Here is a 25,599-nt window from a genome sequence, read left to right on the forward strand (position 1 = left end):
AATTAACTGATTGTGAAAATGATCGTCAGTTGCAGCTCTAGGTCACTAATTAAGAGAGAGCAGATAAATCAGTTATGAAAATAATCATTAGTGCTTACTTTCTAATGTGATCATCACTGTGGAGCAACGACACAGTCCTGCCATGCAGATGTGAGAGTGAATCACTGAGCTGTGTCCTCTCATCAAGGCCACAAGGTGTGTTTTAAACATGTGGCCATTCTGTGAAAGGCTTTTATTCTCCAAAAAAAAAAAAAATGGAATTCCCTTTATTTGTGCCAAATTTTCCCATGTTTTCCAAAGCACCAAAGCTTTCTGTAGTTTCACTGGGAGGGAATGGAGGAATGACAGGTTCCACCTCTGGCCCTGGACGGCTGCTGTATGGAAACAGTGTGCTTCCTCCTGCCAGTACTCTTTGATAGCTCTCCTCCTCCTCCCCCCCTCGCTCCCTTGTTTCCCTGGGCCGCCGTTTGTTTGGACACCCACCTTCCTAAAAGTCAACCACCTAAAACCAAACACACACACACACACACATAAAGACTCCACCTTCCTCCTCACAGTCCGCTGAGTCAACGCTTGGGCAGGAAGGATGCAGTTGTTTATGTAGTTGCCAGTGGATCTGTGGGGGCTTGGTTAGTTGAGTGTTGGGGGGGCGTGGTGGACAAGGCGTAAATGGACTGTTTGAAAAAAACTATTAAGACAGTAGGAGGAAGAGGAAAGAGGCTGGACATAAATACACACACACACACACGCTCAGGGACAAGTGTCCCTGTGTGTGTGTGTGTGTGTTAGGATGTGTATTGATTGATACTGGTTCATCACTGGTTAATTTTATGGAATTTTTACTTGTATATTTTTCTTTTGCCTAATTTTTTTTTATTTATTTATTTATTTATATATATATATATATATATATATATATATATATATATATATGTATATATATATATATACATACATATATATACATATATATATATATATATATATATATATATATATATATATATATATATATATATATTATTTAACAAATACAAACAAGACAGAACAGACAGCAGTATCAAATTGTTCTGGATTAGATCCAAAGTTCACCCAGTACTTCTTTAGAATCTGGGATCACGATTCCCCTTGTAAACATACACTAGCCGCTAACAAAACCTTTCATTAACACATCTCAGAGAAAAGGTCAATTGTTCCATAATGTGAATTTCCTGAACTGTTTCTACCCATTCTGTTATTGTTGGCAGTTCCTTATTATGAACCTTTCCTGGTTACAGCTTTATTTTTTTTACTGCTCACTAATAATACTTCCTTTATGGAATCAGTTCGGCCTGGAATCAATTGTCTTCTAGTCAGAAAACAGAGTTGTTAGACTTTCATTTATTACATAACAACCTGCCTCTCAAAACACAACAGTCTTCTTGGGGAAATGAGCGCCACGTCTGCTCTAATCTTGCCGCACGATCACAGACACTGTTAGATCTCACTCAAACAGCATGCTGATGAGGCGCTGAAGTTTGATATCGAAGGGCACAGACAAGCTTCTGCTGATACCTCACAAGTTCAATCCCCCAGTCCCATCTGCGCATACACCTTTCTACAGACCTGTACCGTCTTATTTATCTGATTTACTGCAAATGGCAGGCGGCGGCGACAGCAACGGCAGAGCTGAGGATAAACACCAGGCTCTTGTCTGTCAGGTTATATGAGTCACTGGCCAATAAATCAATACAGAAAAACAACAATGGGTAAATAAAGCCGAGGATTGGAGGTAGAATATTAAGTCAGAAAGACAAAGGGGAAAGATGTCACAGGAGTCCGGTTTTTGGTGTAGCTCCTCCTCCTGGCCAACAAAGGTAAGGAAAGGACTGCTGCTTTCAAATTGAAATATGAACTTTATTTCACCCATACAAAATAAAAAGAATGTTAAAAGTTTACAATACAGTGTCAACTGTCTTTTTTTTTTGGAAACATTTCATACCGAGACTGACACACAAATGGGAGCCCCCGACTCTGCTTTTCAACGGACATACGTCTAAAACAATGTAAGATAAAGGAGGAGGTTACTGAAAACTTTAAAAACAAAGTCAAGAATCGAGAGTCATAATTCTGATGAGCAATTCAACTTGAGGGGGTGGCGAGGGGTTTAACGGCCGTATAAAAGAATAAAGGTCAAAATGCCTGACACTATCAAAAAAAACAACAACACAATGTAAATCAATAACCTCTGCTGATATGGGTGTCATCTCCAGGGCCGTGGTCATGAAGCTTTTACAGTTCTCATGATAAAAAACACCAATTAAAAATAGAATCTTAATTTAAAAAAAGAAAGAAAAAAAAGCTGTTGCTGGCTAACCTATAGTAAAAATACACCTGCTTCCTCGTTTGTGTCAGAGCCAGACAACTGAAGCGACGAGCAAAGCCCGCGAGTGGGGCCTTAACAGCAGTCAGTCATAGCCGAGTGATAGCGACATAATATAATACAGCGAATATGTGACTGATCGCCTTACTTTACAAGCTCTTGTCCTGAAATTGTCTCCATTTCCTAATGGTCTTTGTCACGAGCTTTAAAGGCTGTAATCAGGCTTGAACTAACATGAACAGATCGAGCGATTTTTCAGCCAACCTGAGAGTTTACATGATGACTGATAAGTTCCCTTCATCGTGTCGGTTACAGAGGTTTGAGGGAATAAAAGAAAGTGCCGAAAAAAAGAAAATAAGAAAGAAAACGCTACAAGGCAACACAAACCACACCTATCCTGTCTGCTGTATCCTGGAGGCTCACGGGCGACGACAGCGACCACTGCCATTTTAATAGTCAAAGTAGAAGAACTGACTGGTTAAAAAACATCCACGTCGGACTCTTCTCTATCATAAAATAATAATAATAAAAAAAAAAGTAAAAGAAAATTAAAACACATACTATACAAGCGGTTTCCTGTCTCCAGTGGCGGCGGGGTCCTGTTTGAGCCGCACGTTGAGGAGCATTTTACTGCCAGCGCGCAGCGATGAAGAGTCTTTTCCCCCCGAAAATAACATTGAAAGGACACGTTCATTTTCATGTATGTGTGTATACACGCATGTGTGTGTGTGTGTGTGTGTGTGTGAGAGAGGGAGAGCGAGAGGCGGAGCTAAGAGTCATAGTCTTCGTCGTCGTCGTCCTCGTCGTTGTGCGGCGCGGGGGCTGGTGGAGGCGGGGCGACACTCATCATGGAGGGGTGCGGGGCGAAGGCCATGGCGCCCTGTGGATGTGCGGGAGCCATGTTGCCCCCCATGGGGACCATGTTGCCCATGGGCATGAGCTGCGGGGGCGCGTTTGAGCTGCGGAGGCGGGGTAAAAGCAGAACTGTTGACCATCAGGAAAAATGAATTGAGCAAAGTACAGCACTGTGTTCCTGCTCAACACATACAGAAGAACGTGTTGATGCCAGGTGTCTGTTTATAAAGCATCGAGTCCGTACCTGTGAAACTTGGCTGCAGTCTGTAGATTTGTGCTCGACTGAGAGCCGTCCTCCTCGTCCCCCTCTGTCTCGCTGTCTTCAGAATCGTCCTGTTATCGATCACGGGGAAACACAACAATCAGCCATTTCTCAGCAAATCTCTCAAACTACAGACAGCTATTGGCCTGTGGTGGTGTGTTATTGGCAAGCAAATCCAGTTCCCACCTCTTGCTCTGACTCTGTGCCAGATAACTTCTTGTCCTTGCCTTTGGAGCCGGCCCCGCCGTTCTTGCGCCCAGATCCTGGCTTTCGACCCCTAGGAGAGGGAACAAAGAAGAAGAGGAAAACATTTGTTAAAGAGCTTTTAAAGAAGTTTCTAACTAAGTTTCTTAGTTGAAGAATCAATTCCCTCTTTCTTTGTCAAGAAAACTTTAATTGTTTGTGCATAAACATCCACTGCATAATAATATGTTCACACATTTTTTAACAACTCGAAAAAACAAATTAAAAATATGAAACTTCTTCTACAGGATGAGTCTGCGAGGCGGTTCTGCCCAAATTGAAGATTAAAACCAGCAGAGATGATTTCAAAGCAGTGAATAATGCGACTGATGCAGCTGGTGGAAATTTGTTTGAGCCTTTTATTTATATTCAAAGTTGCTGTGACGCCACGCGCCGCATCCTCAAAGCAGAGACCAAATGTCTAAATATTAGCAGCTTAAAACCACTTTAAATTAAATCTGAATCAAATCAGAAACGCCATTTAGCAAAAAGAGAGACTTCTGACTCATTTATTTTTGTGTGCGATTCTTTGCCAGACTCTCCGCTTCAATTACGCGGCAATGGCAGTGTTTGATTTGACAGTCAATACGGCTTTCTCTTTTCCACAATCCTCAATAATTAGTTCTCGCTCCGTGGAGCAGAATAAATGTGCACCCGTTTTTCTTTTTCTGTTTTTTTTTGTTGTTGTTGCTAATCTTTAGTCTGAAAACAAATGAGAGAAAAAAAGTAATAAAAAGGTAAGAAAGCTGATGATAAAGACGACAAACGTTTGGTCAATTTCATTTGACCGATCAAACGGGGGGGGGTACATTTTATTCCTGGTTCAATTAAAAAAAAAAAAAATTACAATATACTGTATATCAGCTACTTAGACTACTCTCCTGTTAGTAAAGACGTTCTCATTTTTGTCCTTATCACAGAACTGAATGACTTTATCACAGATGACGGAATGACAAATGAAGTGGTAAACCAGGTTTAAAAAGTCAAACTTAGCTGTGAGATACAAGGATGTATCTTTGGACGTTACGCATAATATATAAGAGAATTCATGAGTTCACGAGTTATCACCAACAGTTACAAAACTACGTTCGTTTTTTGTTTACTAACGCTTATTAAACTGTAATCACTGATAACTACTGATACAATCCAACCATGGTGGTTTATTTTGAGGTATTGTGGAGGAAAGGGACAGCATTGGTGTTAAAACTATTGGCATAAATAGTCAAACTGGCTTCTAAGTCAATCTCTTATCAATTTCTACGCAACCAGGGCTGAGTGGATCAGCGAGTCAACTAAAAAAAAGAAGAAGAAAAAAGAGGTCACGGGTTGAGGGTTTAGTTCTCTGCTCCGCTTGTCTACATGTCCATGTCCACCCGCTGCTAATGCTACAGAATTCACCCTATTTTACTCTATGTATCTCCAAGATCAGTTGAAATTATAATAAATTATAATTGACATGACCATTGAATTTTGCCAAACCCAGTCCCGACAGGTTCAGGCCAGGTATCACTGCTCTAGTGTGTATGTGAGTGTGTGTGTGTGTGTGTGTGTGTGTCTGACATACCTGCGGGAGACTTTTTCTCCTCCACCCTCAGTGTGGTTCTCTTCCCCCTCGCCCTGCATGTCTGGCACTGTTGCCACCAGGTCCTTCAAGAAATCAAACTGCTGCTCCAGTTCGATACACTGCTTTCTGTATACCACACAAAAACACACAGACCTTTCAGTCTGACCAGTGACTGAAAACACAACATTTTTATTTTTGTCTTGGCCATTTTCCAGGTTTTATGTCATGCATCGCTGCACAAAATGCAACTCAAATGTGTAAGTGCAACCCAAGTACAACTAACACAGCATGTATTCCTACAACACACAATAACTCATACCCTATGAAATGGCACATGGCAAAATGGCTTAAGATGTCTTAATCCAAATTAAAACCCATTACTATACAGCAGTGTGATTCTATGTCATTCATATCTCAACTTGAGCTTAGTGCAAGTAATGCAAACATAAAATACTTACAGATGTGACGTTGTCATTGTCTTCGCATTCCTAGACTGGGTGACGTGACAGGCCTTTGTCAGTAACGATTCCAAAAATAGCTCCAGGGCTCTCGCTGACATAAAAGTTAAGGAAAATTTGTTACAGCATATCTGCTGTCACGTAAATGGTGTCGTTTAGGCACCATGTAGTATGACCACCTTGCTTGGGTTGTTTATGAATTAGAACTTTGGATGAGAAAAGTTAAAAATAAACAAGAGTGACAAGACACCTGAAACAACCATTTTCTTATTTTGTCATTCAAACTCCTATTGATAATTGGGATTATCAATCAAGTACTTCAGATCAGAGTCTGGGAAATAATTTGAAGACTATTGATTGATGGACTGGTACAATTTAACTAAATTTAAAACTACTACCTAGATCCAAATCACTCACACAGGTGATCTGTGCAAAACCTTGCAACTGAGAGATGTTGGGTTGGATGAATGAAGGATACAAATAATAACCGGTACTGCTGCAGCCACTTTGCCTATTTCTTCATCGGTCTGCATAATTTTCTTTATCCTCGCCTGGAAAGACAAAAAGTTACAATTTCAGCGTGAATGCACAATAAGTCAACATAAGAACACCACTTAAAGCATCAGTATTCATTTCCAAAGTTCGATAACTAAATCCTTAGCATCACTCTGTGGGTTTTAACAGACGGCACGTTTGAAATCAGTCATTCGTTCCCAATGTAACTATCAGAACTGTAAAGAAAGCACTCTGAATATCGCCAAAGTTTCAGTAACAGCAAACAGTAGAATTGCTCTGATTTGTTATGTTGAGTTTCACTTAGCTCGTCATGCTAAAAACAACGTTAAGTCGTGGAGTCGCTAGCTAACTTACGCTGCTCATCTTACACATATACCCGTGTCCGTGAATTAGGGTAAATTACAAATGAAAGTGGCTTAACGCAAAGTTGCGTTACTTTTCACAAGTGCAGTGTACATAGCGGCAAACTTGCGTTTACTACTTGGATTGTTAACTCTATGTGTGATAAAAACAGGCCGAATACCACTCAAGCTAGCTCCAGAAGTTAGCATTACATCGTACAGTTTGAACCGGTTCAGCGAACTTCAAACTCACCGGAGGGAACCTGGCGTTGTATTTCTTCTTTTTGCTTGGCATATTTATATTAAGTGGGTGTCTGACCTAAAATAAAATGCAATATATGGTGGATTATTATTCTAAATCATGTGTAAATCACCCCCGCCGAGTACACACACACCAGATAGCGGCAGCTAGCCGGCTAACTCGTTAGCACGTCGTCGTCACTCGTTCCCCGTTGGCAGCTCGGTTGCGCCGGGTCCTAGCCCCGTCGAGTTGTTGCACATATGGAATAAAATAGTTAAAAGTTAATAATTTAACGACAAAACGTTGTTGCTTTTGGTAGCTACCAGAAAAAACAAAAAAAACGATTGAATGTAAGCTTGCATATTTGTTGACCCTTAGGTGTATACGGTAATTTAAGTGGGAATCGTCATTTAACTAAGTTATTACATATACTACGTATATATTTTTTCTCTTTCGGCTAGTTTTTATATAAAACAAAACCTTACTATGTGAATGCACTGCATTGTATGACATTGGATAACCATGCCTTCATCTCCGCTCACATTTATCAAAGGATAAATCGTTCAGATCGTTTTTTAAGTGGGATATTTTGATAAATGGGGGACTACATTATTGGGTCTTCGCTTGGGCGGAAGAATAACACTGGACAACAAACTTCAGCACCTCTGCTGGCAGGTCAGGCCTTAACGTCGACAATTTGTTGTCTATATTTAACAATCTCAGCGGCTACCAAGCAGGTGTATGCCTTTTAATGTTAGCTGTGTTCAACAACAACCGGCTGTGATTAATATCGTTCTACCTCCACGATAATGGACGATTGGTAAAATGGCTAGCTAGCTAGTTAGCTCCAATGAGACTATAGCCAGGCATATAAAATATGTTTTGTGCGGTCAGTCACACGTTCACTGCGGACGGCGTACAGACAATATATATATATATTAACAACACGTGCATTAAGAGGGACGCAGACGAAAATTATAGCTACCGGGCGAGTGTTGCTAACGTAGCATGCTAGTTAGCGTCATCAGTAAACATCGCTCCGGTCCATGATTGCAGTGATACGTCAACGACGGTGCCATATTGGTCCGGACAGTGCTAGAACGTGACCGAACAGAAGTACACAGGGGAGTCGTAGTGTTTGGATAAAAAGCACAAACATATTTACATTTCTGAAATGATTTGCATAAATAATTTCCATATGCAAGTCGAGTTAGCAAATCGAACAATAAGACTATCCATACAGCAGGCGGAGAAAGGGGAAGAAAGTGCATATGACATGGTAAAAGGTAGTAAACTATAGTATGAATACAGCATTGTAACAATATCAGTTATTAGAGTATAGCATAACAGTGTAATTGAATTTTAACATATTAAAAATTATTCAGTAAAATACATGTATTATATAGTTGTGGCAATTCAAAAATCAGGAACAAATATAACAAGTATAGTTATTTTAATATTATTTCACTGTTATGAATTTGGAAATTATTTGAGCTGTGTTTGCTTATTCCCCCCAGTATTTCTTTATAATGGCCAGCTATTAGTAACATGAGTTTTTACAGTTCATTTTGACAGTAAATTATTTTCACTTTTAGTTTCAATTTTAGTGAATCGAAAATAATCAGTGAATAGAATTTTTTTTTCTGAATGACTCATTTAAATTGTTTGAGAAAATCAAAACATGATTTTCATTCAGACAACTCCCTTGTTTTCAATCTTGACTGGCCCAAAATGGAGGCGACGTTGATGTATGATACATGCTAACACACATCTCCATCCTTTCTGCAGGACAAGCTTCAGTAGCCTCACACTGACAGCATCATGGAGGGAGAAGTGGTCCCGGTTGACAGTTACGTGGGGACCTCCTTTGCGGCAGAAACCTATGCCGCTGAGGCCATGGCTGCAGACATGGACCCATGGATTGTGTTTGACTCGAGAAGAACTCCACGATCTGAGTTTGATGGCTGGCTGGAGAGCAACACACCCTCGCAAGTGTACAGATACGGTGATGAGGAAAGCGGCGTTGGCCCTGTGGGGTGGATCGCTGTGCTAGGCCCAAACCACTGCCCCAGTACTGGAGATGTTGTGGGTCTTCAGGAGGGCTGGGAGAAACTGTTGGCCAGTGGCCGGCCTGTCACCTTCCAGACAGTGAAGGAGCTTGCCTTGAACCACGGGGTGCTCACTGGCAAATGGCTCATGCACTTGGACTCTGGTTTTAAGTTGGACCATACATGGGAGTTTGTAGCTAGAGCAGCCCTGGATGGCAAGATCTCCCTGGTTAAAGTCAGTCCCTATGACCATAAGAGTGATGGCAAACAGGTCATTTGTGCCTATAACCAGAACTTCACTGATGAGAGCGAGGTAATAAAGCTGGACTCCATCATTCGTTCCACAGGAGTCAAATGCCCTCTCTCTTACAAGCCAGATGTGTACACCTACCTGGGAATCTATCGCAACAACCGCTGGAAGATCTGTCCAACCATATACGAGAGCAAGTTTGACCTGGAGTGTGTACCGAGGCGTTCCCACATCATCAACAAAGTCACCAATCTTGAAGTAACATAAGTCCATCTCATTAAGAGGATGGTTGTGCAAGGTGGTTAAATGAAGAGGCACTTCGTGATCCCCATGAGATGAGTTGGAGAGTACAGCTTTCTTTTTAATGTTGTTTCATTTTGATCTCAAGTTCTTCCTTTTGACAAAACAAAGCACTAAGTCTTGTTTCAGTTTTGTTGAAAATGCTCATGCTGTGATGTCGTCTAAGTGACCCGGGAATATTGTCATGCATTTGTTTTGTACTGAAAATGTTATATTCATAAGAATATTTGTATTCTTGAGGTTTTGTTTGTAGCAAACTAACACCCAAATGAGAGGGTGGCTAAAGAAGTCCTTGCTTTTTTTTACGCTCATGTTCAGGGGAAACATTTTGCACCCAGTGAATCTTTTCTTTTTGACAACAAACACATCTGTCACTTATTTTTTGCCAACAGCGTTGCCAAATAAAGTCTTACTCTGAACACCATTTTTATATGCTGCTTTTTTTATTGCCAAGTACAAGTGTTTTAGACCGAGTAAATCATTCATGAAAAGCAAAAAAACAACTGCATATAGTACACTCTACTTATACTAGTATAAAACTGCGTAATGCCATTTCAATAAAGCAAATTTAACATTGGAGTTTGACCTGCAGGTCTGAAATTGAGTTAAATGGCAGCAATACTCCTAATTAGATACCAGAGGAAGTTGTGCTGCAAGACAAACAAGCTCTGAATCAGCTGCATGAGCCTCTTGTACACTTATGTGCTATAAGCATGTACTTATTAATGTTGCCTTTATGATAATCATTTACAGATACACCTTCATTTGTTTTCTACAACATTACTACATATTGTTGAGAGTCTCAACAAAGGCATCTAGGTAAAGACACAGGTGTTACAGTCATTGCTGCCCTTCAGAAAAAGTCATTCCATTAAAGCTGCTGTTAATGGCTGTCACCTGTTCATTAGCATTGCCCCTTTCTTCTTCCTGTGTCACCAAATGGAACACGTTTGGTGAGGGGTGGCGCATTTAGTCACCGACAAACAGCCTAGTCCATCTACATCCAAAGCCAGAACTGGGCGTCACCTTCGAATTGACAGCAGTCCGGTTCCGAAGTTCGGAGAAAAAGCATGGACGCAGAGCTCCAGTCGAAGACAACGCATGACAACATGTCCATGAACAGTACTTGTTCACAGTACGTGAACAACTTACTTGATGTGAAACAAATAAGACAGAATTGCAATCATCAGTGAAAGTAGCGTGTTTCTACCACTGAGGCGAAAAATACAACTTAGAGGGGACGTTCCAGTTGACACTTCTAACAAGAAACGGTGATATTCCAACGTCCCACAAATACAACGGGAACGCACCATCACTTCACAATTAGAGAGGACTGCGTCCTGATTGGGTAAAGTCTGATGGGACGCTGGAAAAGTTCAATGACACTGAGCAAAGCAACCATCTCGATCTGTGATGTCTGTCAGAACACAACATTTTAAATTTAAAAAAGTTTACAGGAGTTTTAAGTTACAAAGAACTATATAGGGATGTATAAAATGATTGCATAGATTTGCTTCGACACTGGATTAAAACGTGACTGAGATATACCGGCTGTTGTGTTTATAAGGGAAAAAAACCATACACATTATATGCTTTACATGTGCCACTAAAGAACCTCCATAGGAAAACATTTTAAAGCAGATGCCTTTTGCAAAGCATCTGATTGGATTGTCTTTTTAAATCCAAAATTGTCAATGGATAAGAATTCCATCAGGTGGACACAGTGGCTAAAGCAGTTAATAATTGATGCTAAACAAAGGTTTAACAAGGGTGATGAAATCTCTTTATGCTCTGCCCAGGGTTTTTATATTTTATCATATAAAGCCCGGCTAAACACACTAATCGAATACCACAAACAGTCTTTATGGGTATTTCAATACACATTTCCTCAGTGAGCTCTTTTTGCTACATTCTGTCTGCTCCAGCCCTTCATAGCCACCTTTAGTTCAGTTTCCTTTTTGTCTTTAGCGAAGGACTTTTAGCTCTGAAGGCGACATGGGGCAGCACATGTGGTCTGTGTGGATGCGTCTGCTAAAAGACATTTATGCATGGTGTCCCGACACAAACCCAGCTTGGCTTTCGCTGTTGAAAATGGAAATGAGGCGGTCCTCGTCGGCGGACATCAGCTCGTCAAATTCGTCCAGCACGACGGGCTGGTGGTTGTTGGACGGGAGTACAATCATGTCCTCGCTCTGCAGCAAGTTGACGATGCTGTTGGGGTAACTCATCCAAGTGCTTCCAGGGTTATTGGGGGGGTCAGAAGTGTTCTGGGATACTGTGTTATTCTGGGTGAGAATCGAGGAGCTGGGAGGCGCAGCTTGTTGGCATGAAGGCTGGGCCATCACCAAGGCGCCATTTCCACTCTCGCTCATGAGCCGTGGGTTCAGGAGGTCCTCAAAGTCATCCATGTTTAAGCTGTCCAGGGTTCCTTGTGCCTGTGCTTCAGAAAAGCTGGGGAACTCTGGGATATCATCCTCCACCAGTGGTGCGTCCACCCTGAACTGAGAGCCGTGGAGGTTGAAGGCGGCATGTGAGGAGGCTGTGCTTCCCTGAGAAGCTGAGGGCTCCTGGGCCATGGCAGAGGAAATTCCAGGGAAGAATTCATGAAGGTCTGACAGGTTGACAGTGGAGTAGTCCTGGTTGGCGGTGGAGGTGGTGGTAGAGGAGGAAGAGGAGGACGATGGTGCCTGGCTCATTATGAAGTTGGCCACGGGACTGGCTTTGGGCTGTGGGCCCAGCTTCAGGCTCTCCATGTTTTTCCACGTTTGGTTTATTGTCACAGTTGAGATGGAGGGGGAGGCCTCGACCTTCGGCTGGACTGAGAAGAGCTGGCCGGGCTGAACAAAAGAGTAGGAAGGCTGGGGTTTCACTGCACTGGCACCAGGGGGCACCACAGCTGCTAAACACACAGACAAACACAAACATGAGTTAACATCACTGACTTTATCTGCACAGTATTCACCTAGAATGACCTTATAATCTATTCAATTCAGTTTCAGGAGATATGTTTTGCTGCTTCACACAGAAGAGAAGGCTTTGAAAAATATAGTTTTGGCAAATGAAACGATGCAATTAGCAAATGGTAAAGGCTGGAAATTAATTGTCCTATTTTAATTTAAAAAATGCAATGCATAATGGAAGTAATCATATCATGACTCTTAGTTATATCTATAATAGAGTAAATATTGGACTGAAGCCTGACTTACTAGAACTGATAACTGTGTTGAGATCATTTAAAACATAGAAGATGGAAATAATCACTTATTTATGTGTGGAAAAGTTGGAAATGGTGGACTGGGTACATGACAACTGTATTAAGAGCTTTTGAATAATGCAATTGTCATTACTTTATACTTATTTGTAACAGGATTTGAGCAACATGAAGACACACCCCCAGTCAGCAAGTCAGTTTCTCATTTTAATTTATGAATTTGTATTTCCCTTTTACGTTCATGTTATTTATTGCACTGATCGGTAAGAGCTCTACACTAACGGCGCTGTAAAATTGTCCTCTTGTTGTTCAGACTATGAAAAATAAGGAAATACAGCTTCACTTCATAAATGATCCAAATAAAGATCGTTTTTGCCAACACTTGCTTTTATTGTTATTCATAAAATCCCAGTTAAAACAGATTGAAGTGTCACCACATACAGGACGTGATGTGACAAACACTCACCAGCTTGTGCGTTCATTGCTGGAGGCTTGAGTGCGACTGTTCTCCTTGCTGAGCTTATGTGTCGTCTATCTTGTGGCAAGGACACTGGAAATTGAACAAACGCATTCTATTACACTGGAAAACACCACAGAAAAAAAAATTATAAATGGTTATAAACATTTTGACATAAAGGCAGAGTGCATACCACTGGACAGCATGGGCCCCAGCTTCAGGCTCTGGAACATATCACCTGTGCGCTTTCTCTTCTCACTCAGTTTGTACTCATCTGCAGAAAATCAGATATTAGATGATATTAGGTGATATTAGATGCAGTTGAGTTCATACCTCAGGTGTGACATAAAAGCACTGCCTCCTACCTGGGTCACTGGGCAGATACTGGAAGTCCATCGGCTCACTGACCTCGCGGTCGGAGGGCCGGCGGAGCTGCATCTTGACTCTAATGGGCTCGGAAAGGTTAGTGTCGCGGTACGGCGGGGTGCGGAAAACAATGGCCACCTGCCTGTGGACATCAGCCTGCGAGAAGGTGCCTTTTCCCTCCCAGGAGTCCTGGAAGAAACGCACCTCAATGTCTTCTGTGTGCAGACGGGACAGAAAGCAGGAGACGTAAGGAGACAATGAAACTGAAGCAGAGAATGAACACCCCCACTGAGACGATGAGGAGGAAACAAACATCAGACACTGATCACTTTTGAGGTTTGTGATTTGTTATCAACAGAGAACAAGAGCGCCCAAGTCCCAGTCGATCGCCGCGTTGTGGCGTCTGACAACAGCTTTACAAGCCTTGTATTTAGCTTCAGCTGTTAAACCATCAAATAAACAGGGGTGTGATGTGTGTGTTTCAATTTCAGTGAAGCGGCTTCGGGTTTGAATATTCAGGTCTTGCAGGTTGTTCTCACACTGATGGCATGTGTATGTATTGTGAGCCAAAGTCTCAGGGACTCTTAAATGTTCCAGGTGTTATTCTCCTTCTATTCTAGCCTCCTTTGATTGCCATAAACACTGAAAACAACGCATTTTGCACACAACTGCATGTTACACCTATAATGTTTTTGTTGTCCAAGTCTAATAGAAATCACTCGTTAGCCTTGCATAGCAATAACATACCTAAAATCACAGTATTAATTCAAAAGAACATGGATGAAATGTGCGGAATTTGACTACAGATGAAGCGACAGAAAAAGAGCTGTCGCCTGTAAATGGAGGATACAAATTTTTCCATTTCCAAAATGACCATCTTCTTCTTTAGGCTTCTCCCTTTAGGGGTCACCACAGCAGATCATCTGCCTCCATATTGCCCTGTGTCCTCTTCTCTAACACCAACTGTCCTCATGTCCTCCTTCACAGCATCCATGAACCTTCTCTGTGGACGTCCTCTTTTCTTAACCATCCTTTGTCCAATATAATCCCGGTCCCTCCTCCTCTGCCAGTGACCAAACCATCACAACCTCGACTCTATTACTTTATTTCCAAGCTGTTCAACCTGAGCTGCCCTCGAATCTAATCCTGTCCATCCTGGTCACTCCCAACGAAAATCACAGTATCTTCAACTCTCTTCCGCTTACTGTATTTTAGACCGTGCCACTGACTCCAAGCCATGCATCATAGTAGGAGACGCAGAGGTACGCAGTCACACAGAAACTGGTTCACAAGTTCATGTAGCTTTTATTTTTAAGGACTCGCATCGACTTCCAGTGATTTGTAAAAAGCCTTATGCCTTATGTTAACCATAACTAATTAACGCCCAACCTAACCAAAAGTCAAATAAACTCTACCATTTCCTCAGAAATTAGGTTCTGCTTCATTAGGACCAGGTTTAGACCTCCATGAGGACTACTGGTCCTGACAAGCTGAGTATTTATGTCAGAAAAAAGGTCCTAAAGGAGGTAAGAAATACAAGTACATACACTCACGCACACAGTAATGATTCATTAGGAAACAGGAACAGCAAAGGGTGGGCGCCCGAATACAGGAAGAGAGCTTTCGCTTTGTGATAATCGTCACTCCGAGAGAGACACAAGCGAACGCTCTGCATCATGTTCCACGACAGGCGACGAAACCACCAGTGCTAGTGGCCAAAAATAACACTCGACACTGGCTGTGTGCAAGAGCAGATGTTTTGCATACTTGACATATCATGACTCCAATCAAGGTAAAGCTCAATATTCACCTTTTTTATTTAGCCCCAGTCTCACACACGGAGAAGAAACAAATCTGGCTTTTAAGCTGCTTGAGATTTAATTTGAAATGTAATTGGTGTCGCGGCAGGTATAATCCCATTTTATTATTTGTTTTAAACCATCTGCTGCAATATGAGTATGAACAACTCTGAACATGCAAAGTATAAAGAACCCTTTACTGTATTGACTCTAACATGAAAATGTGTATTTGTTATACTTATTGTTATACTTTTGCATGTGGCACTGTTATGGGATTTTCTTTTTCGTGACCTCAAATGACTTGTGAGTTTTGGCAAGAAACGCTCCATTTTTTCCTTAAATCAAAGCTCATGTTTCCTTCTATTGTACAGAATAAAACCGTACAATGGCTGTAAAACTCTGTAATGAGGCTACGTGTTTTATCCCGGGCACTGAGAGAATGTGCTGCAGAAACATGGTAGGACCTGTATTTCAAGCTCACTTGCTCTAAAAAGAGCCGCTGTGTTGTCAAAACATTAACTCGCATTGATATCCCCGGTGGGTGTGGAAGGTTTACACCTAAAATCCGAGGTTTTAGCACGGCTTAGTCACTTCACACGGTCTGTAGATATGAAATTGTTGTCACACGGGAGCGATGCCAACGTGCGGAATCAATACGTTTATATGACGTTACAAAAAAGACAACCAACACAAAGATTATGCATTTGGGAGTTGAGCTGCATGTGTACCTGAGCCTGTGCAGCTAACACCCGGAAATAAGAGAAGCTGGTACACGGAAAAACAAGTGAAACCTGTGAAATCCAGGGTCAGTATATTTTGTGAAGTGACAAAGAGACCGGTTTTAATGCTCCGTCAGCTTAAAGAATTGGATATTATTAAATTCATGAATGGCAGAAAGACTCGGAATGGCGCTTGACAAACTGGAAACTGCCTAATACTCTACACAGTTTGGGTACCAGGCAAGTCGTTTTTCCATTACTAGCATCTACTCAACATGGGTGGGGTCTTCATAGGACGGCTGCGCGAAACTGCCGCGACGTCGATTCATACGCGACACAAACACACCAACTAGTGACGAGCGAAACAGTGGTTTTAGGTGTACTGAATCCTTAGAAGAATCAGTTAATTAAAACAATTAGTTCAGTACTTCCTGCATGACAGGAGCATACACAGTCACTGAACTGAAAAACGGCTGAACAGGATTGTGATTCGGCTCACGTTCGCCGGCTTTTGGCAGTGCTGTCGCTAAATGCACCAGAATAGTTAAATATTAGAAATTTCCTTTGCTAATTGTTGGAGATAATTGCATGTTCTTAGGATTTTAAAGCCTTTTCAACTGATCTACGGTTTCATCATGACTCCTCCAATGACGACACTCTCTGGCCAGTCAGTGGCCCGCAGCCTGTTGACGTCACATTTTAGTAAGGCTCAACTCGCTTGGAACCCCGTCAGAGCAGGAACCAAAAAAAGCACCAGGTACTATCGCTAATGGAAAAGCAAAAAAAAGAAAAAAAGAGTAGAGTCGAGCCAAATTGTGCTAGAACTCTAGAAAATAGAAAAGCGCCATAACAAGTTGAAAGGGGGAATTTCACACCCTAGTGGAGCAGAAGCCCTATTGAACAGTCAAGTCATGCGTGGAAACACGCTGAATAAAACAATGACAATACCATTCACACACCTTTTTGCACTTTGTCACACAGCAGAAAGATTTCGTCCCCTCCTTTGCAGCTCCCGGAGTTGCGGTTGACTCGGCAGATCTTCAGCTCAGCTGTGTTTGGGGCTCCTGCAACACAGATAAACAAAGCATGAATTATATTCCTTCCAACATCTGGGTCCAACTGTTTCATACAGCTGTATTGTTGATATTGCTGTGGTTCCATATTTGAATTTCTAATAACATTTAACCCGACCACAGCTCCTGGGAAAAACACTCAGCGTGTGCCTTTATTGAGGGAATTAATGGTGAAAACAATGATAGTACATATTAAACAACAGCTATATTTATATGAGCATTAAAAGAGTACACATTATGTGTTGTTGTTACTCACTGTTGTCATAAATGGGCTGTGATACGACAGGCTCCAGAGGAAACAGCTCTCCTGTGGGCAGAGTGATGGAGGCTTGGAAGCAGAGCCGAACCGAGTTCAGGTCAAACTCCTCCTCCCACACCTTCGCCTCGGGAACTGCAGCCAAGACAACGCAGGAGAGAGAGAGAGAGAAAAAGAGAGAAAGGAAGATGCCAAGAGTGAACAATCAGATAACACAGGAGTCTAGCACAGCGCTGCTTCCTGTGGGCTATCTAGGTATCGGCACAAGAGATCAACCAAATCAATTTCCTGTTGAAATTGTTGCAACAAACGCACCTGAGGATTTTTCTTTTGCATAAGATACGCGTTATGATTGCCTTATCTATCGTTTGGGTTTAGCCCATTCACACTAGGTCAAAGATTACATCATATATTCAATAAATCACACTGGCACATTCTGGCACTATTCTTGTATTCTCGCTCAAATTCACTGCGACTGTGTGTGCAAATAAAACTGATCCTAAGTCTAAAAATTCTACAAATAATTCTAAACAAAAGGATGGAAAGACACAAATGTATAGCAATCATGACATAACACCCATAGAATGTATTCATGACCGACGCTAGTTCATAAAAAAAGAAATAAAATCAGACCAATTACATTGTTTTGCACAAGAAAAGTGATTTCCAAGCCATCTTGTTAGCCTTATAAGTGAATTTAAGATTAAGAATGTATTGTATCTTGAAAGGGTATTGCAGAATTATTAGATAGTTCAAAGTCAGACCTTAAAAACCTGCTCAACTTCAAAATCTATAGTAATATATTACTTGTCATTTATACAGTCTTTTATTTTTATTTCATTGTATTCTATGTGATGCAATTTCAATCTATACATCACCATCTTGATTTTAGCAACTTAAATCTACCAAAGCAGTAAAATAAATATCTTCGCATACTGTATAAGCGAGACATTTTGGAAACTGCGGCCGTGTGCCGTACACTCATCTGTAACCATGACGACTTACTGTTGTAGGGGTTATTGTTAGTCTGCAGTCGGCACGTGATGGCCTCGTTCACATCCTTCTTCTTCACACACTGTATGCCCAGGTTCTGAAAACTGAAAGCAAAAGAATGGTCAAAACACAGAAACCACAGAAAGTTGCCCTCTGACTGTGTGTGTGGCCTTCATGTAACTGTTGCTACACACACAGTCCATTAACTCCTGTTTTAATCTTCCTCTGCTCTGGACATTCTCTGCTCCAATAAAAGCCACGTTTAAAAATAATAAAGCATTATCACTATGGATCACTGTCCACGACTGAGGAGAGCAAGGTGGAAGTGGAAAAAAAATTCAAAGTTTGAGTTCCCAGCGATTCCAACGATAATGTTAATAACCATGTGGAAAACAGAGCTTGAAATATTTAAATGTTAAGCAGTGACCGCTGCCTCTGACCTGCGGTTAGCAAGAGAGTTTTGCGATTTCTTTCCTGTAAATGTCAAACTTGTTACAACATACCACAAAAGACACAATATTCATTTAAGAGTATTGGACCATAACGAGGCTCCGCAGGAGACCAGATGTTTAAAAACCATGCTATGACCTCACTGTCTCCAGGAAACAGGCTCAGGGTTCACATTGATCACACTGTGAGTTAAGCATTTAGTGTTTTTATACAGTGGTTATGTTGAATTACGCCTTTATTATCTGAAGACTTTAATTTGTTAATTAAAACGTCAATTTTTTGAGGGAGGTGACGATGATATGTCACCATATCAATATTGTTTTACCACACGGCAATTGCTCTTTCCTCCCTCCTTTCTCTTCTCACTTGCTGTATTATTGATCATTTCAAAACAAGCCTACATCCTTCCCATCGACTAGGTGTTTCCAAACTGCCACAATGTGCCATCATCTTATGAATAAATAAATAAATAAATATCATTACATTGTAATATGTAATGTGAGGGACGGCCGGTTGTCTTACTTAAATTTTATTCCTAAAAGTCTGTTTTAATGGTCTGTATTATGTGAAATAAATACATTACTATTGCACAAACATACAAGGGAAAAAGTATATTCTAAATTATTGCTTAAAAACCATTGTCCAAGTTCTATGACAGGTCTTTCCAAACTTTTAAAGCTGGCAAACTATTGAGACCCAAATCATAATATAAAAATCATGACAAGGGCAAATGTGTGCATAATGTAGCGACTAATTTAGAGCAAAATCTGTAAAGTCTCCTGTGGGTCCCGACCCAGTCTTTGGGAATCACTGCATCACAGACTGACGGAATTATGTAATTTAAGTTTAAGTAATAACATAATTAAAAGGGATATTTTCCTTACTGTCCTCGCTGCCACTTTTTTTTATTTTTTTTTAAGTCAGTCTCTTTGTAAATACCATTTGACTGAGTCTGCTTGTTACTCATTGTTTTAGACTGTTAATGTTTTACTCCAGGCTCAAAATGAAGTCAGCGACAGTAAACACATTATCTTACACAAATGATGAAGCCCAATTCTAGGTCAGTCTCTAACAAACACCACCTTGTTCTCCCCTTCGATAACTTCTCCTCAGGCAAAGAAGGGTAATCCTGAACACCGAAATAAAGGCACAGAGCCTATAATTTCCTCCTCATGTTCCTCTGCAGTGTGTGTCCACTCTTACCTATGTATCCGTCTCTCCTGCAGGTCAGCCTCATAGTAGCCGTGTTTGCAGTCCTTCCCAACCAGTTCATGGGGGTGTGGCTTGTGCGGCGGGTTCTTCGTGACCAGCGAGATGCGAACACGCAGTGGGCCGCTGTAGTTGTGCACCTTTAGGAGGAAACATGCGGTACTTGATTAAATGATTCCAAAAGCCAATTTGAAACAATTTGCTACAAGCATTTCCACCACTGACACAAACAAATAAAGAAACACATGCTAGAATTCATATACATTAACTCATTTTATTAGGAAAATAATGGCACCAGGCCACATTGATCTATTTTTTTTTGTTTTATTTGAACAAAACGTAGTTAAAGGTTTTATCACTACTCACACATTTTACTGTGAAACACAGGTTTTATAAAACAACAATGTTTTTAGAATATAAAACACAAGGGTGTAAGTGCAATTATTTCTTTTTGAAAAAGTAAAAACAAAATGAAAAACACAACAACAATGACATATCTACTATACATTTAATCCTACTGTGTGTACTATCTTCATTTATCTCGGGTAAATTAAGGAAATAAGTATGCACATTGGTCATTTAAGTATTTTACAATCATTCTATAACTATGGATAATTGATTTCTCTCTTAGTTTGCCTTTTTTTTTTAGTCTCTTCCTGGAGTGACAATGTGTTCATTTATGTTGTGAAATCTGAACAAAGATGTTCCTTTTGCAATCAGAAATGACTCGGCGCTGACGTGCCCCTAGTGCCTTCAGGTTCAAAACAATACAGGCAAGCATGTCAACAATAAAAGCTTTTTCCCACTAAAATAAGTGGGAATTACGTACTAATTCTGATCGCCAAAGCCGACAAAAATGCTTGTGAATTGCAGTCATTTGACCTGGGAGCTGACGAAACACATTCCCACCCATTTAAATCCATAATTAAACAGGTTTTTCAACTCGTGCGATTGAAGTCCAAGTAAAGTAGAGAAGAGTAGTATGGTAGTAGAGAAGTCCTTTTAAAAGGCTATAAAAGTTAAAAAAGCTGGAGATCAAAAGTTGTGTCCGACTCACCTTGATGGCTGGGTGAGTCTTAGTGGTGTCGTTGCTCTTCTCTCCGGGGATGCTGCCGGCTGAACGTCCCTCACACTTGTACCGAAACCTCATGCCCCTCTGCTTTGGCTGCTCAATGATCTCTATGAAAGGGGTTGTTTGGACTGAAGCACAGACGTGAGGCAAAGACAAACATAGAAAGAAAAAAAAGAATGTGACTTAATTAAAAGCAGAGTCACTTCTGGAAATAGAAAAGCACAGAGTTGATTAGATAGCAAAACGGCCTGTCTGTGCGGCTTTATCTCTGTCGCAGTGTGTCAATACAGGAGCAGCGCTGTGATTGGTGAGCGGTGCTGAAATGTTTGCAGTTTGTAGGACTGATTTACATTTGCGGGAAATGACCTTCTTACCTGGATTGAGCTGGGTCATGCCCCATCCATACACGCCTGTGGTGGGAAGAAAACAGAAGAAAATCAACCCAGTGATCGCAGCAGTTCATCGCACACAACAGCTGCACTGATGACAAACACCAAAAGCAGCTTCTCTGTGCGTGTTCAGTGGTTTAGTAACAGTGTGTAACATTTGTGCTGTGTTCTGGGTGGAAATCTTTGACAAAGTGCAGCGTCCAAAGATGTCAAAGGACACGGAGATGCTTAGCCGCTAAATATAATTACTCATTGTAAACTCAACTGTCCGTCAGGGCTTAAAAAGAAGTACAAAAAGGGCAGTGTGAAGCAAACAAAGACATACAGGGTGTAATATCAGTGTCAAATTACCCCTTTGTATTGTGGGAAACCGCCATTGTGAATAAAGAGCGCATAACTCTCTTGTTTCAGGTTGTCGGTAAATTACTTCTTTTTTCTTTATGAGAATCACAGAGACAAAAAAATAAGACGAGGGGTGTCAGCAAATCTGGTGGTCAGATCTCCACCCATAAGCAAGCTCAGTGAATGTGGAAGCCTGAGTGGGATACTTTCCAAGTTGTGACAAGCCTGCATCCCAGCCTCGGAGCAGAGTGAAAGAATGTGGGAAAATGACTACGCCACTCTTCAGGCTTTTATACAAAACGTGACAGATGTTAAAAGAGGTCACTGTTTAAAGTCATTTCTTTTCTGAGTATCTTATGTTGGCTCTTGTGATTAGGGTAAAAATACGTGAATGAGCTGTCTAATACTATTGGTTTTTCCCCATTTATTTACAATATTTGCTGTGAAAGTGAAAGTCCCCACATCACCACAGCTCATAATAATGTACTAACATCAAAACATTAGTGCAGCATCTGAGGCACTTGAATGAATCACTTTCACCCTGTGTGAACTAACAGCTCTGCTTCAACAGCTGTTTGTTTATTATCCCTGTTTGTCACATGCATTGTTGACGTTTTGTTCTATGGCTAATAATTAATTTACAACAATTACTCATATTACTAATGTTTATCTGTGAAGTCAACATCCCCCATGCAGACAAAAGTGTGGAGTTGCTATAAGTTATACAAACTCAATGTTAAAAACTAAATTGAAAAAAAAAAATAGGAATGGTGGCAATTTTTATTGTCACGAGATAATCTTTATTTTGGCATATACATGTCCCTCAACAACACCTACGTCACCACAATTTGAGCAAACATTATTTCCATCCATTGAAACCGATGTGGGTGGTTGCGAGCACCATGCGGGAGATTTCGTTTTTTAAATGACAAAAATGCAAGTTGGTGGTTTATACCTTGGCCGGATGGAAGAAAACACATTGGCAACGAGTGGAACGCTTTCATATGAGGATTTCCACTCATACATTTCTATAAATAGACATATAACAACAAAATGTGTAAATGTTTCAACGGAGTTTGGCTTTAGGGTAAGGTGGACTCAAAACAAGGGCCTCTGACTTGGAAGCTCGACACGCTTTGGTCCGGCAGTGTCAGGTGAGCAGAACATGTGACACAGATATGAACAAAATTAATTAACACGACTTTCGATTTTTTTTATAACAGTGCTAAGCAGCAAAAGCTAGGCTACTTTAGGCTGAACCTCCCTCTCTACGTGTTGGCTTATAGACCGGTAACAGCAACCTCCGCCTGTTAGCAAAGCAAAGTGGCGGCGGGGCTTTCCCCTGTGCGCTGTACAGTTTCACCTCCGCTGTCTCTGCGCTCAGCAAACACTACGAGCAAATAACAACAGCTGCTCTTACCCGCCATGGCTGCGTCAGAGTCACTCGCACACGTCTCCTTCCTCTACGGTCCCCGTTTAAATGTGAACTGTAAATTGGGTTTTGTTGAAGATAACAGACGGTGCAGACGCGACAGAGGAAGAGTCTGAAAACTTCTTGACACACGCACACACACACATACATACAGAGGGCCCTACTGTCTATCGCTTCCTTAGCTCCTCCCACAACTGTGTACGAGACAGCTCATAAAGTCGCATGGAGCAACGAGAGCCCGCGCGATTTCCGGTAACAGGAGCAAACAAACGCATCTATTTGAGGAACATTCTGCTGCAACACTGTTTTGCGCAATTTTAATTGCGCAATTAAAAAAAAATAAATGAAGAAAAAAACATTTGCCTGCTGATTTTCACACACACACGCACACAAAAATAATGCACATGTTATATTTTCAGTTCTTTTTAAACCAGTAAGCAATGGAGATTTTGGATTGAACGCTTTCCAACTATAGGCATACCGTAAATGTTGACGTTTACTCTATTGTTTGATACAATATTGTTATCAGAATGTAATTTAAGCAGCAATCATGGTATGGCAATGTTCAGGGAAAATGAATTCAATATTATCTCATTAAATCAAGTAAAGCTGAACAATCAATCGAAAAAAAAATGGGTGAAAAGTTTTTCACTTTTTTTTAGATTAAATATTGAAAATGTAAATATGAGAACATTCCTTCTCATATTGCGAATAGCAAAAAGAATTGCAACATATTAAAAATCATATGAATCATCAAGTAAATCAAGAATATTAATTCAAACATGTTCTAAAATACAATGTGTAGCCTTATGAATGAACTTGTGAATTCAAATAGGGAAAAAACAAAAACACTGATACTGTATTTCATGATTTGATCAAAAGAAAATTCCAGAGTAAGGGGAAATACTGAAGAAATTGTAATAATTTTTTGTGATAATGCTATTCACTGTAAATATTCAATCGTTATTTAACTTTTTTTTTTCTATTTGTTGCCACGTACAACTTTATATATAATATAATTGTGTCCGTTCTCGTAAGGAAATAATGTCTATCAGTACCATATTTTGGAGTCATGAACTATAATTTGACAAACAATTTTATTTTGAAGAGGTGTCATGTGTTTCCGGCGTCATCCTCCGTCCAGCTTGACAAAGCTGCACCCTTCTGCTGCCTTTCCTTTGCGCTGCAACTCGCCACCGCCCACAGAAAACAGCGCGGAAATACCCAGATGACGCACTTGAAAGCATCAGAAAAGTAAGTTGTGAGTGGGAGAGGCAACAGCATAACTTTTAACTTCAGTCATCACCTGGCAGTCACTTTGAGACCGGAAAAAACATATCTATCTGTGTTTCTTCCGCAACACTATTCCCAAGGTTTTTTCTTCTATTAACAGAGCACCTTTACTGAATATTTTTAAGGATCATGTGTCATAAAATAATCTGCTCATTCACCCACTGACCCAAGTGATTCCACTCAGCTGGTGACATATACACACAAAAGCTAGGCAAAACTGGCCAGGAAGTAAAAGGAAACACCCCCCCAACTATAAGTAAAATAAGTTATTAGTACTTTGTCATTTTTATTTTTACTAATGTAAATGATTACATTTGACTGTTTTCAATCATAAAATTGTGATAACAACAGATCAGAGGCTTTACACGTACGCATTGGAACCAACAGGGGGCACTGTAGTGAAATAAATGAATAAATCAGTGTCTGTTGAGTGTATTTGAATATTTTCTGCATGTTCTCCTTCAGTTTTAATTAATTATTTCATCTTTTTCTCATTGTATGTGATTTAAATTGTACTTAAAAGTCAGGGAAACGTGACCCCTTATCTTGTGACGAAAAATGATAAAGAAGAGTGAAATGTCACAACAAAAGTTACAACACAGTGACCTGTTGCAGACAATGACTCTGCTGACGCTTTCACACGCTGCCAGATATTACACTTTGGCATGGAAAAAAATTAATTAAATGAATAAATACAATTATTTTGCATTGCATTTGGATTAAGTTTGCATGTCTCAGTCGGTTTTTCTATACTCATGTAAGTCTGCTTATATAGCAGCCCTTTTCTGTTTTGCACTAATAATAATGCATTTGATGAAATGCATTCTTTGGACGCTGCATTCATTCAATGCATTGTGTGTGTGTGTGTTGCGTTATTTATTGCTTTTTTGTTTCATTTGGTGTTCTGGTATTCTTTTTTTGTTTTATTTGTTTGTACCTTAGGGTACCCTGTGGCCAAGTGGAAAGGGAACTTGGCTTGTAACCAGAAAGTCGCCGGTTCAAGTCCCCACCAGATCGAAAGGGCTGGGGTAACCCTGAGCAAGGTACTCAACCCCCATTGCTCCCCGGGCGCTACTCAGTGTGGCCACAGCCCACTGC

General features: G+C 40.7%; 3 protein-coding genes and 1 long non-coding RNA gene across 7 annotated transcripts; 2 read left to right on the forward strand and 2 right to left on the reverse strand.

Annotated features, from left to right (window-relative positions):
* Positions 1-1,875: 1,875 nt before the first annotated feature.
* drap1 (DR1-associated protein 1 (negative cofactor 2 alpha)) lies at positions 1,876-7,064 on the reverse strand. Its single transcript, XM_044020434.1, has 8 exons — positions 6,997-7,064; positions 6,855-6,920; positions 6,223-6,295; positions 5,745-5,838; positions 5,287-5,412; positions 3,666-3,756; positions 3,462-3,550; positions 1,876-3,321 (listed from the first exon to the last, which is right to left on the reverse strand). Exons 2-8 carry the CDS (start codon positions 6,894-6,896, stop codon positions 3,132-3,134), a joined length of 705 nt encoding a protein of 234 aa, XP_043876369.1. The 5' UTR covers positions 6,897-6,920; positions 6,997-7,064; the 3' UTR covers positions 1,876-3,131.
* Positions 7,065-7,438: 374 nt separating this feature from the next.
* Positions 7,439-9,864, forward strand: lg3h11orf68 (linkage group 3 C11orf68 homolog). Of its 3 annotated transcripts, none has more exons than XM_044020429.1 (2): positions 7,439-7,517; positions 8,631-9,864. In XM_044020429.1, the coding sequence occupies exon 2, from the start codon at positions 8,664-8,666 to the stop codon at positions 9,405-9,407; it is 744 nt and encodes a 247-aa protein (XP_043876364.1). In that variant the 5' UTR covers positions 7,439-7,517; positions 8,631-8,663; the 3' UTR covers positions 9,408-9,864. The 3 variants fall into 3 exon arrangements, with proteins under 3 accessions (XP_043876364.1, XP_043876367.1, XP_043876366.1); XM_044020432.1 differs by lacking the exon at positions 7,439-7,517 and adding an exon at positions 8,061-8,121; XM_044020431.1 differs by lacking the exon at positions 7,439-7,517 and adding an exon at positions 8,066-8,128.
* Positions 9,861-23,402, reverse strand: rela (v-rel avian reticuloendotheliosis viral oncogene homolog A). 2 transcript variants are annotated; one of them, XM_044020403.1, is made up of 11 exons: positions 23,197-23,402; positions 21,420-21,455; positions 21,031-21,173; positions 19,968-20,113; positions 18,327-18,418; positions 17,322-17,456; positions 16,952-17,056; positions 13,474-13,689; positions 13,302-13,382; positions 13,118-13,201; positions 9,861-12,336 (listed from the first exon to the last, which is right to left on the reverse strand). In XM_044020403.1, exons 1-11 carry the CDS (start codon positions 23,201-23,203, stop codon positions 11,483-11,485), a joined length of 1,899 nt encoding a protein of 632 aa, XP_043876338.1. In that variant the 5' UTR covers positions 23,204-23,402; the 3' UTR covers positions 9,861-11,482. The 2 variants fall into 2 exon arrangements, with proteins under 2 accessions (XP_043876338.1, XP_043876337.1); XM_044020402.1 differs by having other exon boundaries at positions 9,861-12,339.
* Positions 22,658-25,472, forward strand: LOC122765945. The gene is made up of 3 exons (XR_006360027.1): positions 22,658-22,930; positions 24,317-24,462; positions 25,444-25,472. It is a non-coding gene; the product is annotated as an uncharacterized LOC122765945 (long non-coding RNA).
* Positions 25,473-25,599: the final 127 nt, after the last annotated feature.

Source organism: Solea senegalensis, linkage group LG3, assembly GCF_019176455.1.
Source record: "Solea senegalensis isolate Sse05_10M linkage group LG3, IFAPA_SoseM_1, whole genome shotgun sequence".
Lineage (NCBI taxonomy): Eukaryota > Metazoa > Chordata > Actinopteri > Pleuronectiformes > Soleidae > Solea > Solea senegalensis.

Coding starts and splice junctions, on each gene's coding strand:
- drap1 (XM_044020434.1), bottom strand. CDS start 6,896: ATGCCAAGCAAAAAGAAGAAATACAACGCCAGGTTCCCTCCG. Junction 5,839..6,222: donor AGCAGTACCGGTTATTATTT/GTATCCTTCATT, acceptor CTTTTATGTCAG/CGAGAGCCCTGGAGCTATTT. Junction 5,413..5,744: donor ACAATGACAACGTCACATCT/GTAAGTATTTTA, acceptor TGTGGTATACAG/AAAGCAGTGTATCGAACTGG.
- rela (XM_044020402.1), bottom strand. Junction 13,690..16,951: donor GTGTGACAAAGTGCAAAAAG/GTGTGTGAATGG, acceptor GTCTGCACACAG/AAGACATTGAGGTGCGTTTC. Junction 13,383..13,473: donor GTATCTGCCCAGTGACCCAG/GTAGGAGGCAGT, acceptor GATTTTCTGCAG/ATGAGTACAAACTGAGTGAG.
- lg3h11orf68 (XM_044020429.1), top strand. CDS start 8,664: ATGGAGGGAGAAGTGGTCCCGGTTGACAGTTACGTGGGGACCTCCTTT.